Source organism: Pundamilia nyererei, unplaced genomic scaffold, assembly GCF_000239375.1.
Source record: "Pundamilia nyererei isolate P.nyererei 1_Seehausen unplaced genomic scaffold, PunNye1.0 scaffold00029, whole genome shotgun sequence".
NCBI classification, from domain to species: Eukaryota; Metazoa; Chordata; class Actinopteri; order Cichliformes; family Cichlidae; genus Pundamilia; species Pundamilia nyererei.
The window spans coordinates 1,494,525-1,506,793 of record NW_005187430.1 but is presented as its reverse complement, the minus strand read 5'-3'; the positions used below and the strand labels follow the sequence as shown (position 1 = coordinate 1,506,793).

General features: G+C 39.4%; 1 protein-coding gene across 1 annotated transcript in view; it reads left to right on the top strand.

Moving 5' to 3' along the window:
* akap6 (A kinase (PRKA) anchor protein 6) overlaps window positions 1-12,269 on the top strand; it is a 211,856-nt gene that overhangs the window by 15,723 nt on the left and 183,864 nt on the right. Inside the window, exons 2-3 of the mRNA XM_005728572.1 lie at window positions 8,884-9,182; window positions 9,366-9,537. Coding sequence (XP_005728629.1) covers window positions 8,947-9,182; window positions 9,366-9,537 — 408 coding nt within the window. The 5' untranslated portion in view covers window positions 8,884-8,946. The remainder of the gene's footprint in view (window positions 1-8,883; window positions 9,183-9,365; window positions 9,538-12,269) is intronic.

Below are 12,269 nucleotides of genomic sequence, written 5' to 3'. Positions count from 1 at the left end.
TTGTTGTTGTTGTTGTTCAGTTGTAACTGAACAACTAAGAAGACTTTGCAGTGCTGAAAAATTAAGAAATCAAGTTTGACATAAAACATATGAATAAAAATGTAAATATCGAAATGTTCCCGCTGTTGTTTGCTGATTTTAAATCAGTGTGTTTTCAGAGCACACACTAGGGTGCTCCAAATACTAGACCAAGAATTTAGTGTAAAAACACTAAATTGCTGTCCTTCCCCAGCTCTCAGTCTGGACACACCGTCCTCCAGCTCTTGCTGTTTCTCAGAGAGCTGATATTCCTTCTCAGTTCCTCACTTTTCCTCTTCTCACAGTTCATCTAACATCAAACAGCTTCTTTGAGGGCTCTGACGTGTTTCCTGTCTTGGGTGTTAATGGGGGAGCGACACATTTTTATTTTAAACAGTACTCAGTAATTACACATGGTAACAATCAAATACATCATCAATTTATTCTTGATTACAACAGGTTACAGAAGCTTTTTTCAAATTCTGCTTGCTTTCACATCCTGTCAGATTTAGTTCCTTTCACACAAAACGACAAAATCTAACACATAAACTTTACAAAAGTGACAACTGTTAATAAATAATTCTTTTCAAAGAAACACTCAATATGCCTTTATTGGTTTCATCCCTCTAAAAGTAAGATAGTCAACCTAATGTACTTTTACAGGTGTAATAAATCAACTTTGCGGTCAGTTTGAATTGTGCTGCGAGGCTTTGAAGAGGATTTAATTTACCCCACTGTGTAAATTGGGTGCAATTAATAAACTAGCAAATCATACTGATTTATATATAATGACAAATATCAGGAATTCTACATACATCTTAACATGAAAAAAAAAAAAATCTGTTTACATCCAAGCTGTCCTTTACTTTTTTTGCTTTAATATGTTGGGGAATATGAATTTCTTTCCACGCATACTTTTTTCTTCATTGCACACTGAAGTTGCTGCAGGTCTCAAATCCCAACCTCCTGCATTTCCAAGAACGTTACTACTCACGGAAGCTTGAGCAGGCTGGCGTGGGAATAATGGATTTGCGAGTGGTGGTGGGAAGACTTTGTTGTCGAGCATATGACTGAGTTCTCGAGCTTGACTCTCTGGCAGCGCAAGACTCATTGGCCTCCTGGTCTGAGCTACCCTGTGGTTATCGTAGTAAGCGGGTGCCTGTAGATAGCTGGGATGGCACGGCTCAGGTTTAAAAGTAGAGAAAATCATATCTTTCATGCTGTCGAGGATGGCAAAAGAGAGGTTGCTCAGGTGTTTATCGGTGTCTATCAGAGCTTCTGGGGTTAGTTCTTCAACACCTGGGAGGGAATGCTGGACTCTTTGAGCTGCAGCGCTGTATTTCCGCAGGAAGGAGATATTTTCTGCTTCTAGCGCCTCGTCTGTTTCTCTGATTGTCTCCGAAAGAGTTGCAATCTCTCTGCTCAGAACATTTGTCTTCCTCTTCAGCATTCGACTCTTACGCTGCTTTTCGTCTCTCAGGCTACCAATTCTTGCTCTCTCTTCTTTTTGGAGAAATTCATGAAGTATCGAGAACACATCCTTAATCTGCCTCTCTGTGTCTCGAGCCTGAACTTCAATATTTTCAGCTGTTTGGTCAAAGTCTTCCTTAACGGTGTTTAAGAGCTCACTTTTCTCTTGTAAAGGCTTGAGGAGTTTCCGGAGTCCCTCTTTGTAATCCTGAGCAACTTCATTGATGGGCTTGAATCTGTGGTTCTTGTGAGTTTCTGAGTGCAAGCACACAACACACACTGGCTCAAGATTGTCCACACAGAAGAGTGTCAGATTTTCCTTGTGCAGTTTGCAGTGAAATCTTCGAGTTCTCTCCAGCAAATAGGCCTCACAAAGATTCTTTAGAGCCAAGTTTTGTGGTGGATCGCCTTGTAAAAATGTTTTCCTGCAAATTGGACATGTAGCAGAGGTCTCTGTCCACCATCTCTGAAGACACGCTCTACAGAAACTGTGGCTGCACCACAGGATTACAGGATCTTGAAAGATTTCAAGGCAGATTGGACATTTGAGATTGGCCTCAGGCTGAGATTCCATTTTCTTCTTGCCTCAAACCTCTCAGTCACGTTTCTGCTCCCGAGTCAAGCTTCTGAAAACAGGCCTAAAATACATCCAATACCTCCAAGTAAACAGTAGCAGTTCTCCAAACACCAAAAGCTCCAGATAAGAAACTCTGAGTAGGTAAAAAATAAAGCACAAGGAATCTCTGGACAGACAGTTCAGTTCCTCCTTTTAAAGTGTCTTTAAAACGTCTTTTCTAAATCTTCTGTAGTCATCAGATGGCCACAGTTGGAGAGCTCCACTATTAGCTTATTACTGCTGCATCCTCTGGCATGCGCCGTCAAATGAAAAGATACTTTCGTTTTTTTTCCTCAGCTGATTCCAGTAAAAGGTTGGCATTGCATAATTCACTCCATAACACGCTTACAACTGATCACAGATAATCGGCTCCTATGTCACATTTACATGACCTGCGCTTTATTTGCGATTGTGTGCTTATGTGCTTCATCTGTATATAGTTACCAATCCGATCGTTCAGTCTGACGTCACTAGCCGTGTCTGGACCTAAACTCCGCTGCAGGTCCATATATCAAACGATCACTATGGCATTACTGAGAGTTGAAAAACTGTCTAAAGTCTTTCATCTTTAATAAAATGATCAGCGTTCTGCTCTACCAGGTGTAACAATTGAGTTTAACATCCAGACATCCATGAAAACGGAATTTATGACATTTAACGGAGTTAGAAGTTAGCAGGGAGTTAGCTCGCTATCTTCCATCTAAATACAATATAGCATATCCTGACTGCGGGGGTTTGGAAACAAATTAAAACGTACAGCTCTGTTATCACTTCCAACATAAATGAAGACAGAAATCTAAACAGCAGTGACGTTTGTAGGGTTACTGAAGTTGGGCTAGCTGGTATATAATGATGTGCTACGGGACCGCTAGCGACACAGCTATGTTAGCATAATATGAACAAGCTAACTTTTTTCCACTCGATAAAAGTTAACGTGAGTTTTCTCGGTGGTCAGGAACAAATGTAATCGCATGGCAGGATGCTGTAAAAGGACCAAACTTCAGCCAGGAGAACAACTGAGATAATCCATCCACAATACGAGGTTAGTCATTCATATACTGCTGCATGGGCTGGGCTGTAGTTACATCCTAAGGTTTTAAAAACTGAGCTTAAATAAACGATTAGCGGTAATAAAAGCCGAGGGAGGTCAACAGTGATCACTGACTGTTTTAGGAGCTTTTTGAGATCAAATAGAAGAAAATACATAACATTAAACATGTTAACAACACAAAAGCCATATTAAACGCAGACTACTTTAGGCCCGGAAGTAGGATTCGTCGTGTCATCACTGAACAACTGGATATGAAGCTAATGGCTAGTTTTCTGTAATTTGCACTGCTTTCTCTTTCTTTTTCTTTTATTATCAACCCTACAAAGTATGAAGGAAATTCACCCTGGAGCCAAAGCAGAGCAGTAACAGTAACCAGCTTCCTGCATGTTAGATGACGTGTGCGCTGGAGCTGAACAGGAAATATTTTTCAGCAATCAATTGAAAATGACAGCTGGATTAGTAGTAGCCATTTCTTATCTTTTATCAGGTATCTAACTACAGCCAAGGACACAAATGTAGTTGTTGATATAATATAGTCACTGCTAAGTTTAGCAGTGTTTCATGTGATCACCTTAAAACTCGTCTGCTTTTTAGTCACTTACAGTAAAGCAGAGAGAATTCAGGAATAACAACATTCCCTCCGTCTTTTCAAAATGAGCTCCTGCTGTTGGAGGGATTATTTTCATTCCTATTAACCAAAACCAAGTTTAGCACTAACCGACATAGCCAGAGTCACTCTAAAGCAGTGGTCTGCGGGGACTTTTACAGAAACGCAACCCTTAAAAGCTCCACTAATTATTAGTTTAACAAGATAAACTGGAGCAGATTAAAATGTACCTTTTTCACTGCACGTCTGCACTCTACATGGACATCTTCACCTTTCTGCACTCCTTCCTGGCTGAATAATTGTGAGATATTACTACTACTATAGTTACATAAATGTCTGCTATATTACAAATATCTTATAAAAAATTATTTACTATTAACTGACAATGACAAGAGGTGGAGGAAATTATCAAACCATTTCATTAGGAAAAGAGTAACAAAACACCTCAGTACAAATAAAACTGTATTATTGGAAAATGATTGTGCATAAAAAACTAAAATAACTATTCTGTAGAAAAATGACCCCTTTAGTGTTAAATGGTTTGATATAACTCCTGCAAATGTTTAAGATTGAGCTCATTTTAAATAATTATATGTTTCATGTCTAGTATCGTATTCTATAAATCGCTTGCAGTGGCTGTCCTGCGTCCTGTGTTCTTTTTGATGTTTAAGAGTCGGGGATTTATTCTGTCTCTGTTGAATGACTGAGCTTCTCACCCTGTGAAGAAAGCTCATATCTGTGATCTCACTGATTTGGTCTCTACTCAGAGCTTGTGACCATGCAGTAGATGAGGGTAAGGAATGGCAATGTCATAATTTTACTTTTAAGCTCGACTCCCTCTTCACCACAACAGACTGGTATAGCATCCGCATCACTGCAGCCATGGCACCATTCCAGAGTGGTGGTGTTCCCGTCCCAATAGGCAGTCTCAACATTCATGGATTGGACTCTCAGCGTCTTTGCCATTGAACGTCACCTCACACACATCACATCCAACCTCTATGGCACCTCCTGCGAGCGATGAGTGCACATGAGGGTCCACGTGATCTTTTCAGGCTGTGGCTTGCTGAGCCACATATAATTTTATGTCATTAAATGACAATAAATAGCCAAATTGTTGGCTGTGTCTTATAAAAGACCTCACACTGGATCTTTAGTTCCAAGTTTTCAGGTGGATTATACACAGAAGATCCTTCCTTATTGACAGGGCACAAAGATTTAATAGCAGTCGAGATTGTCCTCTGACCAATAAGACATTTTCTAGACAGTGGAACAGCTGCACACCTGGGAGAAAGTTTGAAGTATTCGGACTACTCAGTCTTGTCCAGCCCACTGATTCATCAGGAAAGTTTTCTGTAAGTTCCCTTCAGTTCAAATAAATGCAGTTTTATTTATACAGCACTAAATCACAACAGCAGCCGCTTCAAGGCACTTTATATTGTAAGGTAGACCCTACAACAGGGGTGACCAACTCCACACCTCGAGATTTAATTCACAGCTGATTTAAATGACTAAATTACCTCCTCAACATTTCTTGAAGTTCTCCAGAGGCCTGGTGATGAACTAATCATTTGATTCAGGTGTGTTGACCCAGGGTGTTATCTAAAACCTGCAGGACACCGGCTCTTGAGGCCTGGAGTTGCCCACCAATGCCCTACCATAATACATACAATCCTTAATGTTTTTGTATTCCAGTGTTGTCACTGTTCCTGTGTCTCCTGTCTCCTTCTTAGTTTGAGTCTGCAGTTGTTTGTTAGGAATTCTTTTAAAAGGGAGATTTTATTCCTTGGTTTGTCTTGTGCAGTTCTGGTAGAAGATCAAGACACAACTTCTTTCACATGAACTTTTATGGAGGTGGAGTGTATTTCACAGCAAGACATGAGAACTGTACAGACTGGAAAATACACGATATATAGACTTTGCTCTTTTTTCCCTTTGGGTCCACAACGTTCTTGTACTTGTTGCCATTTTTGAGATTTTCAGCTTTGCAGAGGTGGCAAAAGCACACACACTCTTTACTTAAGTAGAAGTACAGATACTAGTGTTGAAAAATACTCCAGTAAAAGTTGAAGTACTGATTCAACTTCTTTTACTCAAGTAAAAGTGAAAAAGCACCCTGAAATGTACTCAAAGTGAGGAAGTAGAAGAACATTTCTACCACCTGTCTTTGTGCAAAACTAACTGTGACATTAACGTAATAATTAAATTATTATTAGTCTAATATTAGGCGATAGGAAGGCAAACCTTATTTCAGTCTAAATTTAAATTCTGATAAAGGAATCACAACTCACAATAATTTCTATTGAGAGCTCCAGTAGATTTTCTTTGTGTGTGATCAGCTGACCTGCTGCTCTCTGTGGCTGTGCACAACTGAATTTAACCAGATGTCAGCAGATGTTTTATGAGTTGTCCTGGCAGATTTCGATCCTCTACACTGACAGTACACTGATTGTGCTGTCTTTCTATTGTACACAAACAGTAATGACAGCACAGCAAAACAACCTGTTTATCCTGCACTAATTTTACCCTTAAGTAATTTAACCTTTAGTAACACAGTTAGTGTACCTCAGTTTGTTTTGCAGCACATTTCACAATATGAAAAAACCATAGTGTCACATGTACAGACCCAATATCTGATTTAAAAACACGAAAACGTAATCGTTCGGGCCTTGGACTCAGCAAAGTCACCAACTAATGGTGCTGGAAGCCAAAGTGCTGGTAGTGTACTCATCCTGGGAGTTTTCCTTCTCACTGTCACCAAGTTCTTGCTTGTGTTATTGCAGTCTTTACCTTACAGTATAAATACCTTCAAGCAACTGTTGTTGTGATTTGGCGCTATATAAATAAAACTGAATAGGATTGAACAGAATTCAAATTTACTCCAAGACTGAGAATATGAGCATCCAGTATAATGCAGAGGAGGGGCTCCTTTTGGCTGCGCCCCTCCTATGTTCAGGTTCATGGGGAATTACCCCGGCTGTCTATGAACAGATCTGATAGTAGATGGAAATTTAAACATAAAACTACACAAGATTTGTGTGGTATTTAGTGTTTTAATTGAATGCTTTATGTCAGGAGGTGAATGGACTGGAAGAATGGAAAAGGCTTTGTAGAGCTGAAGATGGAAAGAAGACAGAATAATAGAATAATAAGTGATGATGAAGAGGGAAAGAGGGAGCACATATGCATCTTTGCTCAGTGTGTTGAAGGCAATAATTCTCTCCTGTTTATTCTTTTATTTCGTAAAAAATCATTTGACGTAGCTCTCATTTTTATACTTCGTTTTATCTTAGTTTACTTTGCATTTTTCTTTTTTGTTTATGTACCTTACATGCTTTTCCTAACTGTAACTGTGCAGGTCTGTGAGCGAACAGCTGCTTCATCGTCATCTACATGCCAGTCGGAGGGCAGTTTATATCGGTGTTTGTGTACTTCCACAGCTTGACAACAGAATCACCAGTGAAAAGGTCACTTCTCTAATTGGCTCGTCACTCACTCTGTAGACGTCTTATTGGCACTTTGACCTCTAAATATAAAACATTTACTACAATTAATGTTTAATTTTCTGTTAAATTGCTGGCTTTTTCAGGTTAATGATACATCTTGAGACTTTATTATACATAAACAGAGTTGGTCTACATACAGCTGAGACGATATTACTGTGTTGCCTTATTTTACAGAAATCTGTGTTTTCCTGTTACTTCGTGTTTTTGGGGATCAAATGTATAATATAAAGAATTGGTTTAAAAATATTCCATCACAGGCTTTGTGAGAAAGTCAAAACCTGTTTGATAGGCAACAGCAGTTTTAAATGCAAAAACCATGAAAGCGAATTGTAAACTTGGATATTGTTATATAAAGCAAGCAATATTTATTCATTCATATATGATTTTTTTAAAACTCAATTTTTATTATAGTTCACAACCTTACAACTTGTACTTGTCAATATTCACACGTTGAACAGATACAGGAGCAGGAACAGCAATGTAGAAGTACAAATTAAAATAAAAACTCCAAAAAGGAAACACAAAACAATACAAAAACAACAAAAAAACACCTTAATATAATATTAAATAACATGTGACAATCTTAGTAGCAAAAATGAACAAAACGAAACAAACCTATGCTAGTTTATTGAAACGATAAAGCATGTATGGGTCGCCAACGCTCGGTGAACAATTCTCTCTGAATCCGCAGAGCATATAAGTATAAATCTCTCTTACTTTATCAATCCACATATTATATGAAGGTGGGTCAAGATTTAGCCGTGTAATGGTGATACACTTTAGTGCTGCTGTAAGCAAGATTCTTAAGAGATACTTTTTATTGTTTCCTGTAAAACCCTTTTGTAATACCCCTAAAATGGCAAACTGTTGGTTCTTTGTTAATGGTTATTGGAAGACTGTATTCAGGGCTTTAAATACGTCATTCCAAAATGAGCAAATTTTTGGGCATGACCAGAATATGTGTGAATGGGTTCCTAAGTGAGTACCACAATTTCGCCAACAAGTGTCAGGAGTTGTAGGGTTCATTTTAGGAATCATCTCTGGGGTTCTAAAACATCTTATGACCACCTCCCATTTAAATTCTCTCCACAGCCCCGAATTAGTCACAAGATGGGCTTCACCGAACACCTCTTCCCAAGTCTCCTCTGAAATTTGAGTGCCAATCTCAGCTTCCCACCTAGCCTTAATATTCAAAGTTGCACTTGTATTAAAACTCATAAATGCGTTTTAAAAATTACTGATCAGTTTTGTGAAGGAATTACTTTGATATATTTTTAGAAAAATATTAACATTCATATATGATTGTCTGAAGATATTTTTCACTAAAAATGATCCACTTTTAATATATATTCAGTCAAGAAAAGCATTTCTGCCTTTTAAATGTTTTTTAAATATAAATATAGTATTACAAATGATTGATGGTGCAGCCCTGTTAATTAAACCCGTCTTATTGTTTTCAAATTTTTCAGTATTAGTTTTTCTGCCCACTGTGCTATTCTAGTGTCTGTTGTAGATGCAGTGTTTGTTGTCAGTCCCTTAGCCTTCGTTTTTGTTCTTCCTCTGAATCTCGATGCTTTTATTGACCTTTATATACTCTCTGTTCTTCTCTCTCCAGTGTTATTCAGTGAGTCCTGTGAACCCACATTAGAAATTGTGTACCTCCCCTCTCTCCAACACCATGAGTGTCGTAGCTCTCTCACCGGTGGCCCCTGAGCCAGCCTCGCCGATGCTCACCTCTGTCACTCCTGTCACCCCGAACCTGGACCCCAGCACCTCGAGCTCACTTGCTGCTATCACTGTTCCCCCTCTCGGCCTGGAGCCTCAGTCGAAGGATGGCTCTTCCTCACCGGGCCCAGGCCCCAGTCAGGGAAGCCTCACTGAAGGACCTCACATGGGACAAGACAACTCCCGGAGGTATAAAGCTAGCCAGAGTGATGATCATAACAATTCATGTGTTTTCTCTCATGTTATACACTATTTCTTAAGGTCTAAGTAAGTCTGTGGAAAAGATCACGAGGTAATTCTGTAGCAGTGCTATAAGTCTGTATTGTTGAGGTTGTCTGTCTTGTCTTGTCTGGCATGTATGTTTTTCTTTAGGTCAAAGAAACCTCCGCCTCTCCACACTGGAGCCGACTGGAAGGTCGTCCTACACCTACCAGAGATTGAGAAGTGGCTGAGAGCAACCAGTGACAGAGTGACGCAGCTCACACACTCTGTGGGGCAAGACAGCAACAACCGGCACGTGGACGTCCACTTAGTGCAGCTCAAGGTAGGAATGGATAGCCTGTTTATTTCTGTTTGATGGAAACAGAAAAGGCTTTGACATCTGTTGAATTTAGAATCGCTCGATGAGAATCAACATCATTTTTGAGTCTGTAGCATCTTTTGTGATGCTGGAGATGACAGTTTGTGTGGTATGGGATTAAGATTAAATTAAATCCTTCATTGGCTGCTATAGTAAGCTGATCTCTGATTAGCTTCAGTTTTAAAAAATGTTTAGATGTTAACTTGCAGCTGTTGTTTCATACATGCTGTCATCTGGACTTCATGGCCTTTTAGCTCCTTGACACTCCCTTTGCAGCTATTACTGACATTTATATTTTAGTGGTAGGTTCTGATATTAGTGCCTCCATAGTGTACACTAGTGGTTTACAAGTCTGCCCTACAAGTGAAAGATCTCAGATTTGATCTAAGGAAGGGTTTATTTCTTTGGGGTTGTGCCAGGAAGTCCATCTGGCTTAAAGAGTCCAAATCAGACATGTTGAGCTACCTGCTGTGGAGAAACTGTGTGAATAAGTGAGCAGCCAAAAGTAACTTAGATGTTCGTACATGGTGTTATCAGAGTTGAGGCTTAATTTCAGTATTAACTTGAAAGTTCCTGAATATGTTGTTAGCGTTCTGAATGAAATAGAAATGTATATATTTGTGTCAGTGCAGGAACGTTAGAGTCAGCGCGCACTGTCTCTCTCTGTGTAACCATGGTGCATTTAAAGGCAGTAGCATAGCGTAGCATACATGCACACGTGTAGAACCTCAGCTGATTCAGCTGTATGACCCCAGGTGGTGAATTTCCCATGATGCCCTTCCTTTCTTCATGGTCTGGATGTTATGTAATAACTGGCTTTCGCTCAGTTACTGACTGTTCATTTATTTATGTCCAGCCACTCCCCAGATTCTTCAGATTCTGCAGCACCAGCCGTCGGTCTTACTCTGTATTATACATCAGTATTTATGTAAGAAGAAGGAAATATGTTGTTTATTTTTGATTGCTTGAATTAATGATGTCCGGCTTATACTCAGTCTGCGAACAGTTTAAATCCTTCCACAGCTTTGACAGAAACGGCACTTTTTGGGAAATGACTGCTGGCACTCTTTTTCTCTTGATTCTGACCAGATATTGCACAGATAGATCAGTGGAGAGGAGCAGCAGCTGTAGTCCAAATTCCCTCTCGTGTTTGAGCTCTTGAACTCTGTAACCCTACAGAGGAAACTCATTCCAGCTGCTAAAATGTTTGAAGGTTAGATATAAACTGACTGGTAAATCGAAACCATTGCCTTCAGCCTCGGCTGCTCCTTCATAACAACAGTCTAGTACATTACTCCACACCCATGAGTAAACAATCCCCAGGGACACTAGAGCAGTTTCACTTTTCCCCCACAGTAATTTTTATTTTTTTTACATTTCCATCCATGCATTTTGTTAACCAGTGCTGGAGCCTAATTTCAGTTATCATAAAATAAAAGAATTTTCAATAAATGGGATAAATAAAGTATTCATCTTTTTACAAAGTTACCAAAAAATCTGCAGGTTTTGAACTTTTAGTTAGACAAAATTATACATTTGAAACATCAACTTAATTGGTGGGGATTTTGTAATAATTTAAAAAATCATTTTGTGTTGTCAACAAGCTGGATAGATTATATTTCCTCTATTTTTAAATAAACTCTTCATCCATCCTAGCACAGTTGAATCTCACTGAAATAAATAGATCAAATAGATGTTCTTCCTGAACATCTATTTGATAGTTCTGGTATTATGTAAGTGAGAGCCAGACATAGGCTGTTCCAGGAGCTCAACCTTCAAACATAGACACGTTTGTCAGGGCATCCCTTCACACTCATTCATTCATGTAGATGGAGTTTTAATCTGCTTAGATGTAGTTGAGGTGGATTATCTTTTATTGATGAGATTATTTTAAATTTCACTGACTCAGATGCTTCCTCTCCTTCAAGCCGCTGGTACTGCTTGCTCAGTCTTTGGTGTGTTGGCCTCCTCTCCTCTGCATCATTTTTGTTGTATGGGTTCTCTAAATAGAACATAGCAGCAGTGGCAGAAGCTGCAGCGATGTTTCCAGTAACAGCTGCAGGACTCAACCCAGAGTCGCTCTGAGGCTTCAGACTGGATGCGTGAGGGAGGGAGAGCGAGGGATATTTTCTATTTCCTGCCAGAGAGCTTGGTCTGTAGCTGAGTCACTCCCTGCCATGACTGCACATTCACACACAACTATAGATGCATGTTGTCTCTTAACATTTTTAACTGCACACATTTTTCTGGAAGCTTCCGAATCCTTACTTTTATTGCACCGGAGGAACCAGTTTTTAGAATCCTATTAAAACACGCATTTTATCCTGTGTATCATAATGCGGACAAATGAAACTATAGAACTGGCTTTTAATAGAGTTCAAAACAAAAGTGGTGCAAAAATCCAACAGAAAAGATCAGGATTACAACATGATCCAAACACAGGAGCTGGGAACCAGGAGGGAGAAGTCACAAATTCTCTGACACAACATGAAGGACAGATGTTTAAACACACACAGGAGGATGTTTGGGGCATAGCTGAAATTAGGGAGAATGATGTAAAGCTAAATATAATATACACGCAAGACAAGAGTTTCAAAGATGCTTCAAAGAGTCCATCATTGTTCCTGTCCCGAAGAAACCCCACCCTGCTTCTCTCAATGACTATCGCCCTGTAGCCCTCACCTCAGTAGTGATGA